Source organism: Lepisma saccharinum, chromosome 17 (genome assembly GCF_977018435.1).
Source record: "Lepisma saccharinum chromosome 17, izLepSacc3.1, whole genome shotgun sequence".
In the NCBI taxonomy this organism is placed as follows: Eukaryota; Metazoa; Arthropoda; class Insecta; order Zygentoma; family Lepismatidae; genus Lepisma; species Lepisma saccharinum.
In genome coordinates, this window is record NC_139245.1 from 14,593,759 (window position 1) to 14,619,724 (window position 25,966).

General features: G+C 37.2%; 1 protein-coding gene across 10 annotated transcripts in view; it reads right to left on the reverse strand.

Moving 5' to 3' along the window:
* Positions 1–25,966, reverse strand: part of LOC146001539 (uncharacterized) — a 480,502-nt gene that overhangs the window by 51,556 nt on the left and 402,980 nt on the right. For all 10 annotated transcript variants that reach the window (XM_083138985.1, XM_083138983.1, XM_083138981.1 and 7 more), the window contains one exon: positions 20,727–20,837. In XM_083138985.1, the coding sequence (XP_082995111.1) occupies positions 20,727–20,837 (111 nt within the window). The remainder of the gene's footprint in view (positions 1–20,726; positions 20,838–25,966) is intronic.

A 25,966-nucleotide genomic window follows, 5' to 3' on the forward strand; every position in this document is an offset into this window, starting at 1 on the left:
AAAAGGTTGGCCGCGGTGGCTCAGTCGGTAACGCGTCTGACTACCATGCTAAAGGTCCCGGGTTCGATCCCCGGCCGGTTCAAATCCGGGAACTTTTCTAACGATGGAAGCGGCCCCGGCGCCCACCCAGCGTCGAATAACATGGGTACCTGGGGGAAACCCTGGGGGGTAAAGGCGGTCAGGGGCGTGATGCTGATCACATCACCCCCACTCACGACCGGATCAAGAAAGTGTGGGGCGTTACCCCCACACCCCCTATACGCCTTCATGGCGTGGTGCTAAGCACAGGGGAGCACTTTACTTTTTTACTTTACTTAATAGAAAACTTCCTTAGTGGAGTAGTTAGCGTGTCGTGCTACTACACCAGGGCTTCTAGGTTCGAATCTTGGGTGAAGCATCAAATTATCTTTCACAGCGTCATCTAATCATTCGCGATTATCCTTAATAGATTAAAAAAGCGCCATAAAAGAAAAATATAAATGCACGTTATTGGCTTAAAATGATATACCCTGACGAAAATTTGAGCATTTTCCTCGTCCAAGCCTGTGTAAGCTCTTGTCACGATTATCTCAAGAATCGGTCGACAGAAAGTTTTCAAATTTTACCTGAGCACTGAAAAAAGGATGTTTCTAGAGAACATCTATTTTTTATATTTCCATTTATTGCAAGAATGAATTAATTTGACTCTAGAAATATCATATTTTTTCACTTTCCTTAACGCGACAACCGTGCTGCCACCACAGGAATTTTATCTCGATCACGGATAATTTTCTATCCTGATTTCAAATATCCGATATTCTGATATCCGGATTATACGTTGCATCGGAAACTGTTATCCAGATATTGTAGCCATCACTAGTAGAAAGAGGATCGAACACAGCGGGTGGTTTCGTTTCAGCATATAATAGGTTAAGAGGTTGAAGAGGAGGCAACATGTCTTTTGAACTTCAAAGGGGGTAGGTAGCTTTGAAATTATGGACTGAAAAAATTAGGTCTCCCCGATACCACAGTTGTCGCCTTATAAACAAGGGCTCTCATTCGATCCCCGGTGGAGGCGCATTGCGCAGTGGTTCGATTCTCGTAGGTCCAGTACGATGAGCCTATCTGAACATAGGCGTAGCTTAGCGGGGGCAAGAGGGCACTTGCCTCCCCCTTAAATTTTCAGGTTAATTAAAATTTGCAAGTGTACTTTTGTTAACTTCCTGGGACATGAGGAGCAAAGTAATAAAGGATACTGTTATAATTTCGCAAATGTAGAGGAGAAGCTCTAAATATGGGCGAAGGCTTAAATATGGGTTTTGGAGTTATCAGCGCTCCCGGGTGCTGCAGCCCGGCAGAGGCTAAGGGAACTGGTTATCTGTCAAGGACAAAGGTTGCGGCGCCAATTCGCAAGAGAAAGTGGTGGTTAGTTTCGGCCTTGGACGCTGTTATAGAATTGCGACCTCCGAAAACTTTTTGCAGGTATGTTTTAACTCAGCGTTTTGAATTCTCATCTGCTTTGTATAGGTTATGATATTAGTGGTACATAAATCAAATGTGGGCTTTTATAATGCCTTGATTTGTTTGTGAAATATGTACCACAGACAGCGAAAATAAATTGAAGAAGAAAAATAGCGTGATGGTCTAAATATGGGCTATGACATGAGGTCTAATGTTGAGATCACATTTTCAACAAATATTTGGATGTTTTCTTAATTCCGATTTTTCCCATTCCGCGTGATTTTCAAAACAACAGATTCTTCGTAAATATGATTTTTATAATGTTTTAGCGATAAATGACTACTTTTTTAAAATTTTAATTTCATTTTTTGATATTGCCACTAGTAGCCCATATTTAGACCACAATTTTGAAATACATCATTTTACCATTTTTTGGAAATTGCCTTTTTTTTTAAAAAAAAAAATGGAGACCTTCTATACTTTAGCATGCTATTACATTTAAATATAGATTTCATAGATATGAATTTTAAAGGCAGGTGCTTGATATATTAATTTTTTTCCTCCGAAAATGACAGCATAAAAAGGGGGGGCCCATATTTAGACCTTTTCCTCTAACAGTTATTTAGCAAAAGAGTCCGGTATAATTTTTGGGATGAAAACTTTTCGATTGACCTCCTCCCGATTCTGCACACCCCCCTTCTCAAATTTAAGCCTCAAGTTTTGAATCTGAGCATAAAGTGATATTGAAATATACAATTTCTAAAGCAGAAAACCCTGTAAGTTGGATAACCCAATTAACTCTCGTGTATTTCCAGGTTGCAAATAATTAAGGCGTAAGAGGTGTAATACTGGAATCTTGTCTCCATGCTAGCATTTCCTTCCTAGAGGCTTACCAATACTACATGGGAAGGGGGTTAATAAAACTAGAAATTGTGAGGAATGGGGTAAGAATGCATGGTTCGTAACATTACAACAAGTAATTTCTGTAGAGAATTGTCAAAGTATTCCACATAGGAGGAAGTACTAACTTTTCCAACCGAGAAGGATTCCAAAATGCTGGAATGCAGTCAAATATGTTGTTTCAGGGTAATTTGAGGTTCATGTAAACGAATGCAAAATCAACAAATATCTACGGTTTCGCTGTTTCTTTGTTTGTTTGAGTTTGTTTTAAGTCCACTTTATGCACAGAGGCTCTAGTCGAGACTGGACCTACAGTTTAAAGTGGAATCGGAACCACAATGTGCCTACACCCGGTGAAGTTACCACTACGCCATCGGAGGGTTTCATTGTGTCGTAGATCGAGATAAAGGAGGACCGACTCCCCCGTCCCCTTATACTGTAGTCTATCGCTGATTCTGACTAAAACGATTTACCCGTGTGACACAAGCACAGCAATAATCCACCAAACGGCCTACAAACAAGCACTGCTTTATTCATCTCAAACAACACTTTTCCAGTTTATCTGCAACCATGTGTCTGTACACGAGGCGATTATTATACCCTACATGCCTGGAGGAAGGATATTATAGACACGTTTGGTACTAAAGTGAAGTCAAGTGTGGATATATAAATGTGAGAAAAGCTCCACCATCAGAGAAGGAATAATTACATAGTGTCAAGTGGGTCATGATCATACTCAAAGAATGGGAGAGCTTCTGTACGCATGAGGACGCACATTTTCTAATCGTTTTCTCCTATCTGTTTTCTCCATGCCTGCCTGAGCATGGTCTCTCTCAGGTGGGTACTTCTCGAGTAACACCAGATACCCGCGTTAATTGTAGACATTTTCTGCATGGTAAACAACATATTACTATGCGACAAAATGGGTTAGCTAAGCAGCAAATGCTGGTTATGGTTATTATTAAAACAGTCAGATTACTTTCACAAAACCTCTAGCTCATGCAGAGAGAGAAGCCAGCGAGCCTACAAAAGGCGTAGGTAAAAGAATGATGCTGACTAGGGCTGACGTCAGCAATGTATTGGGGTGCCCGGTGACAGGCACGTATCCAGAGGGGGGGCCTAGGGGGCTCGAGCCCCCCCCGAAAGTTTTAGGTTTACACTAGATAAAATGAGGTTTTTTGTTTCTTGTGGTATGAAATAAAATAATGTGACAATAATTTGAGGAGAGAAATAATTATCGAGGCAAGACGGAGAATGTTCCGTAACCCTGTTATTGATAATACCACGTATCCAAGATGGGGCACAGGGTACTCGACCCTCTACCCAGGAAATTTTTCAGTTAACGTTAGATAAAATTAGGTTTTTAACTTCTTGAATAATGTCAAAATAATTTAACGAGAGAAATAATTATCGAGGCAAGACTGAGAATGTTTTATACCCCCGTTATTGTTAATAGCACGTATCCAAGGTGGGGATGAGATAGCTCGAGCATCCCCCCCTCAGGAAATTTTTCAATTTACACTAGATAAAATTAGATTTTTGGCGTCTGAATAATGTGAAGATAATAAATTTATAAAGCTGAGAGAAATAATTATCGAGACAAGATAATAGATGTTCTATAACCCTATTATTGTCAATAGTACGTACCCAAGGTGGGAATCAGGAGGCTCGAGCCCCCTTCAGGAAATGTTTCTGTTTACATTAGATAAAATTAGGATTTTGGCTTCTTGAATAATGTGAAAATAATTTTGATAGAAATAATTATCGAGACAAGACGGAGAATGTTCTATAACCCTGTTATTGTTAATAGCACGTATCCAAGGTGGGGTTGAGGTGGCTCGAGCCCCCCCCCCCAACCAGGATTTTTTTTTATTTTTCACTAGATAAAATTAGGTTTTTGGCTTTTTGAATAATGTGACGATGATTTAAGGAGATAGACAATTATCGAGGCAAGACGGAGGATATTCTATAAGCCTGTTGTTGATAATATTGCACGTAAACTTTTCTTGCGCTTTCGGTGTTGTCGCAGCGCACTTGAGCACTATGTAGAAACTTGTCAGCATTTGGATGCTGCACAACAAAGGTAGCGCCACACGTAGGGCGATTCGTTGTAATTTCTAATCTCTGGAAGACGGGAGAGGGTACGTTTTTGAATGAGACAACTACTGGCAATATTAAAGAATCGTTTTATCTGTGGAGCGTTCTAGAATATAATGAGGATATAAATACGCGGATTCAATTTTTCGGTTGATCTGTACCAAGAATCGGTTAATGAGATTTAAGAGGTAAGTGTGACAATTCATACAGTCGATTAGTGATCATTCAGCGTCCTCTGGTTGCTTTATAAGATATAGTGATTCGAAAATGAAGATATTGACGACAGTAGAACTTCCGGGGCCTCAATGTAGTGCTAGTTCGGGTCGAGGGCCGAAGAGATCAAGCCCCCCCCCCCTCTCTCTCTCTCTCTCTCTCTTTAAAGTGAATATTTAAGCAGTACCGGATATTGGAGTGGTTTATTAAAACAAAAATAAGCTGCATAGATCAACTGAAAATCAAAGTATTGAGTGATGATTTAGTTTTGCCAGAACTAAATTTCGTATATACAGTCCGAGAATTTCATGGTATAAAAAATTCTTTTGTTTAAGCCTACATTTAAACATAAAGAGACAGCCGAAAATGTTATGAATGTCGAGAAGAGAAAGCAAGAAGATTTTGCATATGTAGACATTTTAGGCGGAAATTGCAGGCTCTTCCAGGATCCGAATCAGGGCTCTACCAACGGAGCCACCTAGCCATCCTTGACTTCAACCGATTTTTCGTTAAAATGTCTAGTCTACATAGTACACGTCCTGCGTATATCAAATCGTAAGGTGTTGCCTGTACAATGAACAAGCACAGAACATATAGGAGAGAGAAGAAAACTGAGGAGCATTCCCACCGGTTGAGGAGAATTTTTTTCTTCTGTGGTCAAAAAGAGCTACTACTTCAAGGTGACAATGACAGTGGCCTAATAAGGGAGATTTCACATCGTGTCGCCTGAGGATTTCACAAGTCGAAATTAGGTTTGTGCGGCCTTTTGTGTCAGTACGGTGTGAAACGTTGCTGTTGATTGGCCCATAGTAGAAGGGAAAATACTTTAGACCTAACAATAGACCCGTTAATTGACATTAATGGTTTTTTAATTCATTTTCGAGGGGTGACGCTATTGTTATTTAATCTAGCGCCACGTGTCGTGTGTGGAGGAGGAGATGAGTCATCGATGACTCATGCACACGTGTGAGTTTGAAATTAATGGTTTTCCATTAGTGCACAAAAGACACTATTATGTATTCCGTTTTTGACCTAAGCTAACACTATTGTTGTATATTATATATGCGTTTCTGCCGGATATGAGTCACAGATGATTTATACAGACGTTGGAGTTTGGAATTAATGGTTTTTCCATTAAGGTACAAAAGACACTATTGTGGAGTTCGTTTTCGGACTATTCTAACACTATTGTTGTATATTATATATGCGTTTCTGCCGGATATGAGTCATGGGTGCTTTATACAGACGTGGGAACTTGGAATTAATGGTTTTTCCATTAATGTACAAACGCCATTTTGGCGTCGGTGGTGAGTCATATTTGGTATAATTAAGGATCCGGATTTACCCGTATTCAACTGGTGCCGACGCGTTCGATCGGAGGTAGAAGGTATTATAACACATGTTCGCTTTAAAGGCGAAGAAATTGAACGATGTATCCTATATGAAAACGAAGTATGCGAGCAGAATCCATGTTATTAATATTAACCTGTTACGGAAGAACCTGTTATGTGGTTGCATTCATCGGCACCCCCAAACCGCGCGCGTTCATGGACACGTGAGGAGAAAAAAGGTTCTCTATTGTTACGGCCCCCATCGCTTGGTCTTCTTCCGAAGTTGAATGGAAGTCAAGTGTCGCCAAATTTTTACACACGAGTATTGATTTTCTTTTAGGTTCCAATTTTATTTGGTGGAAGTAATCTACGCGGTATTTCTGCCGTTTTTTGTAACATTGCAAAGACTATTTAACCTAAGGCGTAACGAATTTGGCTGAACTAGGAACATTCTGTTCCAGTATCTACAGGTTAAAGTGGATGCGATCCACTATTTGCTCTTATTTCTGGGTTGCGAACCACGGCCCATTTGATTATTGGGTTATAAACATCAGGATTCATGTAAAATTGACCAGATGTTTTTACTGTTAGAGACAATATTTCGCATTATTTGTGTATTTTTACTCAGAAAACGCTATTTGAACGATTCAAGCAAGAGTTCGCATGGGAATTTAGACACACAAACTGTGTTTCTTCAACTTTAGCTGAAATTTAGGTTTATTTTTTACTCTAATATCACAATTTCTTCTATTCAGGCAACATTTTTTATTAAATTTTGGACTCACAAAGACATTTTTCAACTTTTAACTTGTTATTTTAAAAGTTTATTTCCATTTTTTACTCTAATATCACAATTTCTTCTATTCAGGCAACATTTTTTATTAAATTTTGGACTCACAAAGACATTTTTCAACTTTTAACTTGCTATTTTAAAAGTTTATTTCCATTTTTTACTCTAATATCACAATTTCTTCTATTCAGGCAACATTTTTTATTAAATTTTGGACTCACAAAGACATTTTTCAACTTTTAACTTGCTATTTTAAAAGTTTATTTCCATTTTTTACTCTAATATCACAATTTGATCTATTCTTGCAGAAGTGTTTATTGCAATTTTGACTTGCAAAGATAATTTTTTCAACTTCTTTTATTATTTTTTCTATTTATTGCCTTTTGTATCTTATATTTTAAATTCTTAACTTTGAGTTTTGTTCTTTATTTAAAAAATTTCTCTAATCACTAAGGAAGAAGTACTTTTAAGTAAAACTGTACCCACAAAGTTTATTATTACTATTATTATTAGTATTATTATTATTATTGTTGTTGTTTTTGTTTTGATGTAGTTGTTGAATCTTGTTGTTGTTGTTAGGGTTTATTGACTTCCACTACGCTATTTTTGGTTTGCTTCGTAGGAAAGTTTGTTTATTTTAGAGTTTCCTCGGTATTTTCTTACTGTTAGGGTAGGTAAAGTTTCCTAAATATATGAGTAGGGTTCCATATATTCTTGTTCTTGCATGTTTTTCATATGATGTGATCACAACAACTCTCCAAGTGCTTTTACTGCATGTTTCCATTTTTATTGAGGCTTAGTGATTCCTAGAGCCACTTTATGCATGAGAGAAAGCTTGAAAATTTCGATCTCAGATAGCCGTCAACCTTATGTCAGAGTATTTTCGAGTATATTTTAGACTTATTATGGGGCAGTAGAATATCACGGCTTGCTTATTTTTTAAGTATGTTGCGCAGTTATTGTATTTTTGCTTTTGCTTTCTAGATAAACTGTATGAAATGTTTAATATTTGTACTTTTTTTGCACTTATAAGAGGCCAAACTTTTACTGTAACTAAAATTATTATCTCTCTAAGCACTGAAACCCCTTTACCAAGAGTACTATAACTGAATGTTTATTAATATTGTTTCTTTCATCCCTTAAATATAACTACTTAACAATATAATGACAAATCACAGGACAAGACGATGTTAGCAGATGACTACGTGGCTCTTAAGTCCACCTGCCAAACTTTTCTTACCATGCTATTTACCCTTATAGTCTTTTATTCGGGGTACGTTTCAAGTACTACTTGACTTTTTGAGTGTTTGATTAACACCAGGGGTTATTTGTATCTGTTATGCTGTATTATTTGAGGCTTCTTTTTTTATTCTACAATCACTATATGTCCCTGAGAACTAAATTTCCACTGACTGAAGCTTAAAGCTTAGGCTCTACAGCATGTTGAATGGTTAAGCACTGGTCAATATGAATTTTACAGAGGCTAGTAGGAGGCATAGGAACACACGCCAGAGCCTTATTAGCGTGCAAGAAGCATTTTCAGGGAGTACTACGAGGAAACGAAGTTGATTTTTTTGAGGGCTTTACCAGTTACACAGCCAATATTTGCTATTTCAAGTAACTACATGTACCAAAACATTTTACAGCCCAACACTAACTAGACTTCAATTTATATTTTATTAGGTGCTAAATGTAGCAAGAACACTGATTGTACATACTTTTGAGAATCCAACTATTTCAGGATTTTTTCTATGTACGCATATTTTTATTGATTACTAACTTTAACAGACCAATCAGGAAGACGCCAAAATTCACTAAACTTAGTACTATAGTGTATGTGATTGCATGAAAAGTAGAAATTATAACAACCACAAGATTTCGCTTTTTTTGCTTTTGGGACTAATCGTGACGCTGAGGATGAATGGATGGCCAAAAATCTTAAGGACTGGATGTATTTTACCATTACAGACGCCTATGTAGAAACACTAGAGTACTGTTAGCTTTCAAAATTGAGGTTATACTGTACTGTTTTTTAAATATTTCGTATTTGGCACGCTTAACAAGTTACATTTATATCCATTTCAGGACAAATATTGCTAAAACTCTCAAATTAATGTGTACAACTTTATATTTCTGCTATCAAAGGAATTAACAATCCTATTTTACAAACAAAGGGTATTGTTTACACTTTATTTACTTCAATCTGAGACTAATATTTTACAGTAATTGAATCATTCAGCCCTAGTCAATATTTTACTGCATCAGAAAGTTTGTTATTAATCTAATAAGTATCCTATTTTGTGCTATTCTAACGCAAACGTTGTTTAATTCACTGGTTATAATGCAAACTTTTGCACAAATTCGATATATTCACTACCTTCAAACCAAACAATTGTACTTATTTAGCGCATTTCATTTATATTTCTTGTAATTAACTTATGTTTCTTATAATTAACAAACTAAACTAATTACTTTGGCATGTTAAAAACCTTATTTTTTACTATTTCCTATTCTATCAGGTTCTATATTGCTGTTTTTATCAATTATGTAAGACCACACTCTGGTAAATGCACATATATTCTCTTTTATACACACGCACGTCACACACACACACACACACACACACACACACACACATTTACACACTTATACGAACATACATCTGACGTTTTTCAATATTTTGCTATGAAGTTTGCATCCACGCTATTCAAACAAGGGCAGGCAATGTAGTATTTATGAGTATTAGTAATCCCAAAGTGGTGTTTTTGGTGTCCAAGTTCAGATGAGAGGCTGCTATGTGCCTTTTGCAGGGGATTGCATGTGAAGTGTATGCATATTGAGCATTATTGACTGTGTAGGCTTCCAAGTTTTGCTGTTATTTTCCTATAATTCTGTGAGACTGTAGAGAGTTCTCCCTTTTCATCCAGTTTTCTTTCATTGATTGGATACTTTTTGGGAACTTAGCAGTTTTTTATGTTATGAAGCAGATTGTTGTAGAATATTTTGCATGGTCTTTTGTGATATTGAGTGCCTGCTGTAACGGAAGTAAGTATCTTTCCTTCTTGTGTTGATGTTCCCGTGTAGGTTTCCTATTTTCGGTCAAGTTGCAGTAGGGAACTTAGCAGTTTTTATGTTATGAAGCAGATTGTTGTAGAATATTTTGCATGGTCTTTTGTGATATTGAGTGGGTGCTGTAATGGTAGTAAGTATCTTTCCTTTTTGTGTTGATGTTCTTGTGTAGGTTTCCTATTTTCTGTCAAGTTGCAGTACTTAGAATAATCGCTACTGTCTTATTGATCTACGAAGCTCCTTTGAATAATCATTTGCATGTGACCCTATACTCCACGTTGTACTTTGTTCGGGGAGCTATCTTTTGAAGCCTTGGCATTCTGCTAGTACAGTATTATTATCGTAGAGGTAAATTAGTTCGTGAAAATATGTATTTTTCTGATTAACTATAGTCGCTTAGTTGTTCTAGCAGGTATAAGTAGTTACTGCTGATGTTGTTAATTTTCTATTCGCAGGGGCTATGTATGATGTAGCGTATTTGTGTTGGCTGTCCCTTTTATTCCTATGTTGTTGAGTTTCTCCATAAGCATGTCCTGTTTTACTCTATTCTATGCCTTGTTGCTGCTAGATATCTGAGGTATGTTGCTGGTTCATATCTGAGGTAGCTTGTTTGACTATCTATTATTTTTGCTATGGCTGTGGCTATTGATGTCCCTTTCTGAATTCCATGTTGGTTTCTGTTTATCCTTGTTGCTGCTTGTTATCTGAGTTAGGTTGTTTGACTTCAGGACTATCCTTTTTTAACTTTATTGTTGATTGCTGTTTTGTTTATTTCCTTATTTGTTTTTATTTGTCTACTGAATCTATTTGTTTTGTGTCTTGTAATATTATTTACTATAGTAACAAAATTATTTTCCTTCCATCCCACATTTATTATTCTGAGCAACAGAACTTCTCCTTCTTTCCTATATATTTGATTATTTCTGGTGTAAAGTACATTTTTTTCAAAGTGAATGTTTTAAAAGTACAATTTTTACAAAGTTAATGTTTTAAAAGTACAATTTTTCAAAGTTAATGTTTTAAAAATACTATTCTTTCAAAGTTAATAATTTAAGAGTACAATTCTTCTGCTATTTGAACTTTTGTACAATTTTGTTATTTTTGTTAAAATAAATATGTTAGTTGATATAAAATTACAGTAAATTTTCAGGAATTTATATATTAAATTTCAAAATAGTGTTATTTGCTAAAGATAGCGGACAAAATAAATTAAACTTTGACAAATACTGAACAAGAAATATACAAGTATGGTGATAAATATCAATTTTTAAAAATAATTTTGTTACTATAGTAAATAATATTACAAGACACAAAACAAATAGATTCAGTAGACAAATAAAAACAAATAAGGAAATAAACAAAACAGCAATCAACAATAAAGTTAAAAAAGGATAGTCCTGAAGTCAAACAACCTAACTCAGATAACAAGCAGCAACAAGGATAAACAGAAACCAACATGGAATTCAGAAAGGGACATCAATAGCCACAGCCATAGCAAAAATAATAGATAGTCAAACAAGCTACCTCAGATATGAACCAGCAACATACCTCAGATATCTAGCAGCAACAAGGCATAGAATAGAGTAAAACAGGACATGCTTATGGAGAAACTCAACAACATAGGAATAAAAGGGACAGCCAACACAAATACGCTACATCATACATAGCCCCTGCGAATAGAAAATTAACAACATCAGCAGTAACTACTTATACCTGCTAGAACAACTAAGCGACTATAGTTAATCAGAAAAATACATATTTTCACGAACTAATTTACCTCTACGATAATAATACTGTACTAGCAGAATGCCAAGGCTTCAAAAGATAGCTCCCAGAACAAAGTACAACGTGGAGTATAGGGTCACATGCAAATGATTATTCAAAGGAGCTTCGTAGATCAATAAGACAGTAGCGATTATTCTAAGTACTGCAACTTGACAGAAAATAGGAAACCTACACAAGAACATCAACACAAAAAGGAAAGATACTTACTACCATTACAGCACCCACTCAATATCACAAAAGACCATGCAAAATATTCTACAACAATCTGCTTCATAACATAAAAACTGCTAAGTTCCCTACTGCAACTTGACCGAAAATAGGAAACCTACACGAGAACATCAACACAAGAAGGAAAGATACTTACTTCCGTTACAGCAGGCACTCAATATCACAAAAGACCATGCAAAATATTCTACAACAATCTGCTTCATAACATAAAAAACTGCTAAGTTCCCAAAAAGTATCCAATCAATGAAAGAAAACTGGATGAAAAGGGAGAACTCTCTACAGTCTCACAGAATTATAGGAAAATAACAGCAAAACTTGGAAGCCTACACAGTCAATAATGCTCAATATGCATACACTTCACATGCAATCCCCTGCAAAAGGCACATAGCAGCCTCTCATCTGAACTTGGACACCAAAAACACCACTTTGGGATTACTAATACTCATAAATACTACATTGCCTGCCCTTGTTTGAATAGCGTGGATGCAAACTTCATAGCAAAATATTGAAAAACGTCAGATGTATGTTCGTATAAGTGTGTAAATGTGTGTGTGTGTGTGTGTGTGTGTGTGTGTGTGTGACGTGCGTGTGTATAAAAGAGAATATATGTGCATTTACCAGAGTGTGGTCTTACATAATTGATAAAAACAGCAATATAGAACCTGATAGAATAGGAAATAGTAAAAAATAAGGTTTTTAACATGCCAAAGTAATTAGTTTAGTTTGTTAATTATAAGAAACATAAGTTAATTACAAGAAATATAAATGAAATGCGCTAAATAAGTACAATTGTTTGGTTTGAAGGTAGTGAATATATCGAATTTGTGCAAAAGTTTGCATTATAACCAGTGAATTAAACAACGTTTGCGTTAGAATAGCACAAAATAGGATACTTATTAGATTAATAACAAACTTTCTGATGCAGTAAAATATTGACTAGGGCTGAATGATTCAATTACTGTAAAATATTAGTCTCAGATTGAAGTAAATAAAGTGTAAACAATACCCTTTGTTTGTAAAATAGGATTGTTAATTCCTTTGATAGCAGAAATATAAAGTTGTACACATTAATTTGAGAGTTTTAGCAATATTTGTCCTGAAATGGATATAAATGTAACTTGTTAAGCGTGCCAAATACGAAATATTTAAAAAACAGTACAGTATAACCTCAATTTTGAAAGCTAACAGTACTCTAGTGTTTCTACATAGGCGTCTGTAATGGTAAAATACATCCAGTCCTTAAGATTTTTGGCCATCCATTCATCCTCAGCGTCACGATTAGTCCCAAAAGCAAAAAAAGCGAAATCTTGTGGTTGTTATAATTTCTACTTTTCATGCAATCACATACACTATAGTACTAAGTTTAGTGAATTTTGGCGTCTTCCTGATTGGTCTGTTAAAGTTAGTAATCAATAAAAATATGCGTACATAGAAAAAATCCTGAAATAGTTGGATTCTCAAAAGTATGTACAATCAGTGTTCTTGCTACATTTAGCACCTAATAAAATATAAATTGAAGTCTAGTTAGTGTTGGGCTGTAAAATGTTTTGGTACATGTAGTTACTTGAAATAGCAAATATTGGCTGTGTAACTGGTAAAGCCCTCAAAAAAATCAACTTCGTTTCCTCGTAGTACTCCCTGAAAATGCTTCTTGCACGCTAATAAGGCTCTGGCGTGTGTTCCTATGCCTCCTACTAGCCTCTGTAAAATTCATATTGACCAGTGCTTAACCATTCAACATGCTGTAGAGCCTAAGCTTTAAGCTTCAGTCAGTGGAAATTTAGTTCTCAGGGACATATAGTGATTGTAGAATAAAAAAAGAAGCCTCAAATAATACAGCATAACAGATACAAATAACCCCTGGTGTTAATCAAACACTCAAAAAGTCAAGTAGTACTTGAAACGTACCCCGAATAAAAGACTATAAGGGTAAATAGCATGGTAAGAAAAGTTTGGCAGGTGGACTTAAGAGCCACGTAGTCATCTGCTAACATCGTCTTGTCCTGTGATTTGTCATTATATTGTTAAGTAGTTATATTTAAGGGATGAAAGAAACAATATTAATAAACATTCAGTTATAGTACTCTTGGTAAAGGGGTTTCAGTGCTTAGAGAGATAATAATTTTAGTTACAGTAAAAGTTTGGCCTCTTATAAGTGCAAAAAAAGTACAAATATTAAACATTTCATACAGTTTATCTAGAAAGCAAAAGCAAAAATACAATAACTGCGCAACATACTTAAAAAATAAGCAAGCCGTGATATTCTACTGCCCCATAATAAGTCTAAAATATACTCGAAAATACTCTGACATAAGGTTGACGGCTATCTGAGATCGAAATTTTCAAGCTTTCTCTCATGCATAAAGTGGCTCTAGGAATCACTAAGCCTCAATAAAAATGGAAACATGCAGTAAAAGCACTTGGAGAGTTGTTGTGATCACATCATATGAAAAACATGCAAGAACAAGAATATATGGAACCCTACTCATATATTTAGGAAACTTTACCTACCCTAACAGTAAGAAAATACCGAGGAAACTCTAAAATAAACAAACTTTCCTACGAAGCAAACCAAAAATAGCGTAGTGGAAGTCAATAAACCCTAACAACAACAACAAGATTCAACAACTACATCAAAACAAAAACAACAACAATAATAATAATAATACTAATAATAATAGTAATAATAAACTTTGTGGGTACAGTTTTACTTAAAAGTACTTCTTCCTTAGTGATTAGAGAAATTTTTTAAATAAAGAACAAAACTCAAAGTTAAGAATTTAAAATATAAGATACAAAAGGCAATAAATAGAAAAAATAATAAAAGAAGTTGAAAAAATTATCTTTGCAAGTCAAAATTGCAATAAACACTTCTGCAAGAATAGATCAAATTGTGATATTAGAGTAAAAAATGGAAATAAACTTTTAAAATAGCAAGTTAAAAGTTGAAAAATGTCTTTGTGAGTCCAAAATTTAATAAAAAATGTTGCCTGAATAGAAGAAATTGTGATATTAGAGTAAAAAATGGAAATAAACTTTTAAAATAGCAAGTTAAAAGTTGAAAAATGTCTTTGTGAGTCCAAAATTTAATAAAAAATGTTGCCTGAATAGAAGAAATTGTGATATTAGAGTAAAAAATGGAAATAAACTTTTAAAATAACAAGTTAAAAGTTGAAAAATGTCTTTGTGAGTCCAAAATTTAATAAAAAATGTTGCCTGAATAGAAGAAATTGTGATATTAGAGTAAAAAATGGAAATAAACTTTTAAAATAACAAGTTAAAAGTTGAAAAATGTCTTTGTGAGTCCAAAATTTAATAAAAAATGTTGCCTGAATAGAAGAAATTGTGATATTAGAGTAAAAAATAAACCTAAATTTCAGCTAAAGTTGAAGAAACACAGTTTGTGTGTCTAAATTCCCATGCGAACTCTTGCTTGAATCGTTCAAATAGCGTTTTCTGAGTAAAAATACACAAATAATGCGAAATATTGTCTCTAACAGTAAAAACATCTGGTCAATTTTACATGAATCCTGATGTTTATAACCCAATAATCAAATGGGCCGTGGTTCGCAACCCAGAAATAAGAGCAAATAGTGGATCGCATCCACTTTAACCTGTAGATACTGGAACAGAATGTTCCTAGTTCAGCCAAATTCGTTACGCCTTAGGTTAAATAGTCTTTGCAATGTTACAAAAAACGGCAGAAATACCGCGTAGATTACTTCCACCAAATAAAATTGGAACCTAAAAGAAAATCAATACTCGTGTGTAAAAATTTGGCGACACTTGACTTCCATTCAACTTCGGAAGAAGACCAAGCGATGGGGGCCGTAACAATAGAGAACCTTTTTTCTCCTCACGTGTCCATGAACGCGCGCGGTTTGGGGGTGCCGATGAATGCAACCACATAACAGGTTCTTCCGTAACAGGTTAATATTAATAACATGGATTCTGCTCGCATACTTCGTTTTCATATAGGATACATCGTTCAATTTCTTCGCCTTTAAAGCGAACATGTGTTATAATACATTCTACCTCCGATCGAACGCGTCGGCACCAGTTGAATACGGGTAAATCCGGATCCTTAATTATACCAAATATGACTCACCACCGACGCCAAAATGGCGTTTGTACATTAATGGAAAAACCATTAATTCCAAGTTCCCACGTCTGTATAAAGCACCCATGACTCATATCCGGCAGAAACGCATATATAATATACAACAATAGTGTTAGAATAGTCCGAAAACGAACTCCACAATAGTGTCTTTTGTACCTTAATGGAAAAACCATTAATTCCAAACTCCAACGTCTGTATAAATCATCTGTGACTCATATCCGGCAGAAACGCATATATAATATACAACAATAGTGTTAGCTTAGGTCAAAAACGGAATACATAATAGTGTCTTTTGTGCACTAATGGAAAACCATTAATTTCAAACTCACACGTGTGCATGAGTCATCGATGACTCATCTCCTCCTCCACACACGACACGTGGCGCTAGATTAAATAACAATAGCGTCACCCCTCGAAAATGAATTAAAAAACCATTAATGTCAATTAACGGGTCTATTGTTAGGTCTAAAGTATTTTCCCTTCTACTACTGCCCATTCCAATCGACATGTATTGCGTGTCCCTTCGGTCTGAAACCTTCCTTAGTCTTGAAAATCCAAGTCACAAGGATGGAAAATTAGGGCCTTGTTAAGGTTAGGTGTGAAGGCAGGCAGACGACAGCACCCTTAAGGATCATATCCAAACCTGCAGGAAGAACGCATCTTACTTCTATCTCCAATACGGAATGATAAAAACTTCTGGTGAGTTGATTTTAAAAAATGTGTCCGAGATACAGAGAGGCGTGCCCAGGATTTTCGGAAGGAAGAGGGATTACGTATACTATTTTTGGTGGTCAGTCCTCATTTTGCCATTTTTTTAAAAAAAAGGAATACTGGGTCAAATGGGGTTATGACCTCACCAACTCTCCCTTGGGCTCGTCACTGGAGATAAATGAATAAGCATTTGATCATACTGGGAGACGAAACATTAGATGTGTTGGGAACGGAAGGGTTTTCATTGTGCGTTAATTGTTTCGTGATCCAGCTGTATTCGAGAAGACTTCCTTTGTTTCGTGTCGATATATGACAAGACAGCGGAAGCTGTGGCAGGCATTTTTGAACACTTGTGAGTGCTAAGGCCTGAATCTGAACAATTTGGGGTGTTTTCGGCTTTTATAAGAGCTGCAAACATGGGAAGACAAGACACGTTAGTGGTGTTCAGGCTCAAATCAGAGATACAAATTCGAGAGCTGTCTGCGTCCAGTTCACAGCCCACAATTTGAATCTCGCGTTGTCGAGTAGATTGTCCATACCGTGCATGTGTAACAGCTTCGTAAAAACACTTCAAGAAACCATAGATGTTTTTATGCCTGATGAGAAGAAATGGACAAACACGCATACTGAAATGGTTCCGGCAGACAATGTTAATGAATGGAAACAGAGGAGTCAAGTAGTAAAAAATGTTCCGATTTCACGTTCTGATTAAAATGACAGCCTTACAGTGGCGACGATTTAAGGGATAGTTGCTCCCCATTATTTTGCCTCAACATTATGGCCTCTTAATGTTAAGCCTTGTCTACCAAGAGAGAGTAAACTTTCTTTGCACCGCCCTCCGCCCCCCCTCTCCTGTTTTGGAACACAATTGCCACCACTGGTCTTAAACATACAATTGTGAGGTTCTTACTATACACCTTAAAAAAAATGGTATTGAGGCCCCCCCCCCCCGAAAGGAATTCCTGGATACGTGCCTGCCCGGTGAAACTTGTTTTCAATCTGATACTGCTGAATATCCAGGGGCTTTGAGGAAGTAATCGAGCTCTATCTCAGCGTGGAAGGTAAAATTCCGAACTTCATGCCGCGAAGGCTGATTCTTTACATTAATAAGAAACCCTTCAACAATGATAAACATTCCATACATTAAATATCTGGCAACACTTGGCCAACTGAAATTGTGTATGGAAAGGGCAAGGGGGGTCACGATGATAGTAGCAGCGGGTCTTCATATATATATATATATATATATATATATATATATATATATATATACACACGTAAATAGCCCTAAAAGTTCTGGTCCGACCATCTTTCTCAAAAATATATAATTTTGTCATTGTCGCTGTAAAAGCGTGTTATTTCACAGCCTAACATGCCAATTTTCAGGATCATAACACTGTTCCTTAATCTACTTTAAGCCATTGAAGGAACCTTGGTGGAGGTTACTGTGCAACAGGACAATGCTCCCTTACATAAAGCTCGGAAGACACTGACTGCTTTGAAGGATTTGGGGTTTCAGTGCATAGACCATCCACCCTACTCAACCGATCTTGCTCAGCCTTACTATTACTTATTTCCTAACCTTAAAAGATACTGAAAGGACCGAAATTTTTACAAGGATTCAGAGGTAATGGCAGCAACAAAGCACTAGTGTTTTGCAATCCAGACAAAATAATCATTTCGGGAGAGCTAAAGAAACTTGAGATACGATGTTCCCAGTGTGTTGATCCTCGGGGTGAATATGTGGAACAGAAGGAAAGTTTTATGGTTCTAGATCATTTTCTTCTTGATCTGGCCGGGAACTTTTCGCCAGTGATTTAACCCCCCTAACAGCCCACCAAATTTCATCAACACCCCCCTAAAAGTTTTCACAAAAGGCCAATTTATGGTCATTTTGGCTCTAAATTTGTACTTACATCCACTCGGATGGAAAATTCTGGACAAACCACTGCGTTTCAGTCCCTTCGTAAATCCGGGCAATTTTTTGCCTGAAAACACTTCACTAAAGCATCACTAAAAAAATGTAATTTTTTCTGTGCCATTTCGTTATGTTACTTGTTACATTTTAAATCGTCTCGGGACTGTATCTGAAACATAAAGCAAATAAACAAACTCGTATATTTTCGCCAGTACCCATACGAGGTGTCGCATAAAAGCGCTGGACCACACCCACGATGTGTGTATATGGGACACGCGTTGGTGTGGGAGCAGCGGTCGAAGAGTTATGTGACATATTTAATAAAGCGGAAGGAGTGAGAATGGGGGGGGGGGGTCGAATTCCAGCTCGCACGCGGAAATGCTAACCTTGCACATCACGACCTGCCTCTACGCGGCGACAAAAAGGAATGTCGCGCAATGAGTTTCATATTCGAATGCCTTATAGTCGGATTCTTTCCACCGGCAGGACATTCGGAATGTTAATATGCCCGTAAGAGAAATAAGAGATCGTTAACCCTTAAGCCATTTGCCCATTCACGCTCTGTCGTTACGTCTGTCTGTGTAAATTTGTGTTTCGGGTTCTTTGCTTCCAGTCTTGTAGCGAGAACGTCCATTAACACCTCCATCAATTGCCTCGTGACTCCAAAGGACGTGCCGCTCAGATTTTACAGAACCTATACAGTTAATTAAGGGAAAACAAGCCGTGTACAAATTACAACGCTCTCACAATTAAATTCTTCGGCACGATTTACTTATAAATAACATTTTCAAGGGTTCAAGGTGTAATGACAATCAAATCGTAGTATGAATACATTCGTTGATTTTTTATTTCGTATTTTTAAGTTAAGATAACTAACTAGCTCTCAAGCCTTCTTAAACCCGAAGGTTCATGGCTGCAGCAACACATGCCTTCCATCTGCCCCTATCCTGAGCAAGATCTATACACTCTTTTCCATCCCTACCAATTTCCTTTAGGTCCATCTCAACATTATCCCTCCTTAACATTTAAGTTAAGATACCCTATAGATATTCACACAATAATTGGCACAAAAATATTAAAAAATATACACGAGTGTTTTCAAGCCACTTTATCCATAGATAGGCTAATCTGAACTGGACCTACAGTTTAAAGTGGGATCCGAACCACTATGTTCTAACGACCCCGCAACCTCCTGATTACGACGCATTCGGGGAGAGCGCGAGACCTTTATAAAACCAGACGTTCTTATGAATCAGAAACATGACAATTCTCAAAATTGGATAAGAACGCTGGAAAATAATTTGAATATGCAATAGTAAAGAAGGTATCAGTACAACGAATAGGATTGTTAGGACACGTGGAAGGTGGCAAAGGGTAGGAAAGGGAACATTTCCACTACCATATCACATGAAAATTATGCTCTCATTGTACACAAACTATACAAGGTACAATGGATTGATTTTGTTTATTTTACTTCACTTCTCTGCCACTTTTAGCTAATCGCGAAGATGAGGATGAATGGTAATAAGATGAAATGGATGAACAGGACAATCAAACACAAATGGACAGCAAGATCCCCACAGAGGATTTTACTGCCCAGAGCATCGCTAGTCTGAAAAATGCAGTCCAGGGTGGAAGGGAGGTTGTTGACATTTGGGTGTCTTTCACTCCAGAAAAAAAAAAGAGAGAGAGAGAGAGAGAGAGAGAGAGAGAGAGAGAGAGACCAATGTGCAATATATGGATATTTTATCGCTTTTACATATGGAAATCCACAAAGTTTTCTACTGCAGAAAGAGCCATTGATAATATTAGCGTTTACTTCACTTTGGTTTCCTTGCAGTAAATTCCAATTACCAACAGTTTTGAAGAAGCCAGCTTAATCTAAACTGTTCTCTATAGTTTTCAATTGGAAGATATACAAACAAATGACAAACACGAACGAAGACATTCAAAACAACTTTGATTCCAGGTTTCATGCTACCCATTCCACACATTTACAGGTGTTAATATTGTGATGTAACAAGTCAATCCTGAGCCCTCTCGAAATTCTTTACCCATGACGCTTCCAATAATAGTTCGCAAATGCAAATACATTTAAGCAGAGAATTTCCATTGAACACATACCTTGTTGATAATCGCAGTGGCTAGGATGTCCTCGTAGGTTCTAGTGCTGCAGTCTTCATCTTCCAGCTGTCTTCTTCCATCTACGGCTGGAGCTATGCCGTTCTCCACCCCCTTAGCACGAAAAGAGAGAAGGATATTTTTTAGACTAAAAAGCACAAACAAGAAGTAAGTTTCAGCTACTTAAACTTAGTATTTTCAATGTAATTAAGTAAATGCCAATGTGCACCACCAGTTCATTAACCGGTGCATGTGAAAAAACCACAACTGATTCGCAGCTGAGTTGATATGCAATGCTAACTCGTAAGATGGGTGGGTATTTTGTCAAGTCGCATTGCATGCTTCTGAACATAAAAAAGAGTAATATTCCAAATGTAGCATTGATTTTTAAACACCCCTTGTGTTTTGATCACAGTTGCAATACCATATCGGTTCTTTGGGGATTCTAAAGGGATCAGAATGAAAAAAAGAAAGCAGAAGGTGTAATTTACGACTGGACAAAAAATCAGGCGTGTAGCAGCACTGCTCTTTGCACTTAGAAACTCTCACATCTGAAAACAAAAAGTCTAAGTCGAACCGTCATCGTGCGGGCTTTAGCAGCTGGGGTGACATTCCCGTAAGCATCCAAATGTGTTGTGTCTTTGCATCTATGTTTGTGATTGTTCTTTCATCAGTTTCGTCTTTCTCATCTTCGCGATTGGCCAAATTCAGAAGAAAAGCTAAGTAGTTAAATCAATCAAAAAATCTAGAAGCTACAATTGCAGATAGAAATTATCGTGGCAACAAAATTATTTCCTCACCCGACGCTCCAAATCTTCGAAATTGTAGTATAGACATGCAATCCAGACATAGATGTGAAAATATACGTTTTTTTCGTCCAGCATCTTGAAACGCTTCGAACGATTCGTTCTAAGGCAATATCAAACAGTTGCAAAAGTTCACGATAGTTATCATGAACGCAAAATTGCTCAATTGCTAGCTTTGGATTTCCACCTCAAACATTTCAAAGGCTTTATTACGAAATTGTATCGGAAGTTATTAGTGGTATGTCCAAGGTGGGGGGAGAGGTTGGTGGGGGTCATAACACCACCTCCCCTTTGGCCAAGCATTTCTAAAAAAAAAAAAATAGACCGTAAAAGGCATGTAAAGATGGTATAACGAGGGCTGACTAGTAAAAAAAAATATGCATACCCCTCGCCCTTTGTCAAATCCCGGGCACACCACTGCAAGTGATGCACTAGTTTCCTAAGCTCCAAAAATTTTGTAATTGGGAAAATGCATAAACTTAAATCCACGTGTTCTTCTCCATGCATATACGATTCCACTTTTGAAAACACACAGAATGATTGTCGTGATATGCATTTTGACGAACATTAATATGAAAAACAATATATGTTGTACTGCTCCTTTAACCTTTAGTTGGCCAATGGTCCATTAGTGAACCATCGAAAATATAGGCGTAGTCCGCCGATGGTCCACTAGTGGACAGTTCATGTGCTTTTAGGACATTCATACTTGTATGTGAGGTTGTAAACGCTGACAGATGTTGAGATAAAACTTTGAAATGTCATGTGGAAGAAAAACGTTATATCTCGGAGACTATTTGAGCAATCTACGCCAAAGCCAATAAGAGGGGTTGGGTGGGCCGCGGACCCCAACTTTCAATGAAAGAATCATAAAAATGGGGAGTTTGCCCCTCTTTCCCCGCTATTTTGGGAAGGGGACGCAAACTTTAGCCTTATTTTCAAAGAATGGTCCTTCTCAACGGAATGAAATTCATTTCATGTTCCTGGGTGCATTACATTATCGAATATGTAAAAAAAAAACCTCCCCATTTTTATGATTTTTTCATTGAAAGTTGGCTTTGGCGTTTTGATTCCTGCACGGTTGCATGCCCTGATGTTCTAACTGCAGAACAAAAGTTACCCGAAGTAGATTTCTCAAATAGTCTCCGAGAAATAACGTTTTTCTGAAATAAGTAAAAATTTAAAAATCGCGCGCAAAGGCAGCGGCCAGTGAGGGGTTACTTTCGAAAACCTATTCTAGGTTATTTGCATGAGTAGGCTTAAAGACTTTTCTAGCGAATTCCTTCTAATGTCAACGTTTCCAATTATCCAATTATTTGGAAATGTCGAATACGCAATTATCATGTACATTTTATCGGAATGTTCACAAGGATCAGAAACTGGCCTCCTCGTTGTCAAAATGGAAACTTAGTCGCCTTGTAATCACGCGGTCCCAGGTGCGATGCACGGTAGAGGCGAACCACCAAAACTGCAGTTTTGAATCCTGGTTTGCAGTGCATTTGTCCTTCGCAGATCGCAAAGATGCACAGGCAAGGCCAAACACTGGCGTACATAAAAATGACGTGCGTACTGTTGACTCTGTGCACCAAAGCTAAGGTGGGAACTCTCCGGAATACAATGAAAAAGAGGAACAGTATCAGATATCTTGAATGTCAGCTCGATGGCTGTTCCGCACCGCTGCCTGTCCCATCCTTCCGTGTGTCCCACGGTGGTTTTGGCCTGTGGTGTTAACTCACCGACAGCGGACAAACATCTAATCACTGCTGCACGCAAGCTGCGAAATCCCATGCGCCGCTGCTGTAATTGCCGATTACGACATTCCTCGCGTTTCTGGAAAAGTAACAATCAGCTAGAGGATGATAAACGGATGACCTTGAAAGTGACAACAGAATCAACATGCGAACCAGCTTATTTTGTTGTTTTTGTTCGTTTTTCGAACTTAAGTTATCAAGTGTGTTGTTTCGACCACATAAACGTATGTGGACGTGTACAGTCAAGTTCAAATATGTGTGTGGATGCAAATTGTCCAACACCATTTCATTCACTGCCCTTTCAAACGATTACATACATTGTATTGGTCGTGTCGAATAGAGTAAGCATCTGCTTTCCTGAACATCGTATAAGCGAATATGGACAATCTGAGTCTACGTATTATTCACCTTAACTGTCCAGTGTGCACAACGTGTCTCGTGTAGTGCTCACCTGATGGATACTGTACCGTCCAGCCAACATGTACCCAAATTGTACGTATGAGGTTCAACAAATCAAAGAATCTATATTTTCATATATAAGAAGACAACACTTCATTCAAATAAATCTCTTCACTTACTTTCTGGGATGAACTGATGGTGTTACCTAGCAGGCGTTGAAAAGGCTGATTTAGTTGACATGTACTCTGGATGGGCATTGCATGAACAAACTTTTGACATGACTTTTTCATATTTATTAGGTATATTCATTGCCAAATTATTAATATTGCTTGTATCATTATTACTGGAGTTATTGCCGTATGCATTCGTTATGCAACATAAAATTGTTCAAGGGAATACTGTTCGTTTGTATATCCTTGAAGTCGTTTTCGCTCTCCTTAAGCTGCGACGATGAGGATGAATGCCGAGATGAAATCGATGAAGAGATACACACAAGGAGATATCCTGTTTGCGAGGATGTAAGTCTACTATTCATCGGTGTCCTCCAACGAAGCGTTCCTGAACCAGTTCCACAGTTGGTAATTAAGACAGCGACGTGTCGAATTACAACACATTGAATCACTAGAATCCCACGTATGTAATCAAATATGAACAGTTAGAAACTATCGAAATAAAATAGAAAACACATGGTATTGTGGATAAATTTACTTGCCTACGCGTATTAAGAGTTTCTAAGTTCAAAACACGAGCTCTGAGGCAATCAGTTCTCTACGACTTGTTACAAGCCACTTTCGTTCGTGACTCAACACCTCAAATTTTAAAAAAGTTTCATAATGTTGGGAACTTTGGATGCTCTTCATGGACATGCTGCAATATGATGCTCTTTTGTTCTTGCTTACAGCGAGTTATGGAAGTGTAAGATGGTTGGCCGGTATTAAACTGCGAGTACACTTAGGGACTCCGACCAAGTTCTGGGATTAGCATCCCCGTAGATGATAATGACACAACACAACACATAATTCTAAATTATATTTAATTTCCATTTTCTTAATTTCCAGAAGCACCAGCTATGCTTACAAATAACCAACTTTCAAGCCTTGCCAACGGAAGTTTTGAATATTGAGTGTCTTCAATTATGAAGAATCACAGGAGGACAATGGTTACAGATGGACGTGATTTGCAAGATAAATCCATTTGCGCAACGCGTGGTTTGAATGGATTGTTTACCGTCGCGCACGTAGCAAAATTATGAATCGTAAAGGAAACGATTCATCGGTAATGAAGGCGGAATCAGCTGCTGATCGCCACTGTAAGAAGTATTCAAGACCTTGAAGGACATGGACATACAATCAAAACTTTCACGACCCTAAATCAAATATTATAAACTAATTCGGTTTCGAGTCCTGGTCGAGACTGCATTTTTCGGTGAAAAATTCTACGTAGTACATCTTCTGTGTGTGCCTAATTTAATGAATGAATGTCTCTACGCTGGGAGGAACCAGGCAACGTCAACGTCTATCGTAACGCAACTCCCATGATGCGTTTATAAAATAAACAAATAATCTTAGGGATTGATACGGTATACGTAGTGTTTCAAAGGCAACAGATCCCGTTGCAGTAGCACTAGCAGAGGCGATTCCACACTGGTAAAACAGCGGCAGCGAAAAATCAGGCGAAGCCAGGCCGGCTCGGTAGCTCAGTGGTAGAGCAATGGCATGATATACCAGAAACACGGGTTTGAGTCCTGGTCGAGCCTGCATTTTCCGCTCAAAAATTCTACGCATTTCATTCTTGTTCTCGTTTTGCATCGTTTAGTACACCCAGGAGCCGAAGCAAATTACTTATACTATAAAACATGGCCACCGACTTCGCTTTGTTCAAAACCACCAAAAACCTTTGAACCTTCATTTAATTTGTTTAACCTTTGCAAAACTTGATTGGAAGAATGTCACCTTCACGAAGAATAAGGTAAGATTCTTACCTGAAAGAATAGATAATTATGTTTCAACTCTTTCCAATAGCATCGTTTGTGTCCTTTGAAAATACACTACTAAGAAATTTAATCACTACATAATGCTTGTGTATACAGCCAACCAAGCGAATATACCACACAGTTATACAGGGTATCCGGGCTAGAGGTATACAAAACTAAATGCTTATAATGCAAAAACTGCTCTTTGTATTGTCTCGTAGTGATGCTCAGTCGATTGACCATCGATCCAACATTTCAGTAGTCCACTTGGAAGATCAATCGTGCTGTTGAGTCACGCATGCGCAGAAACTGCCT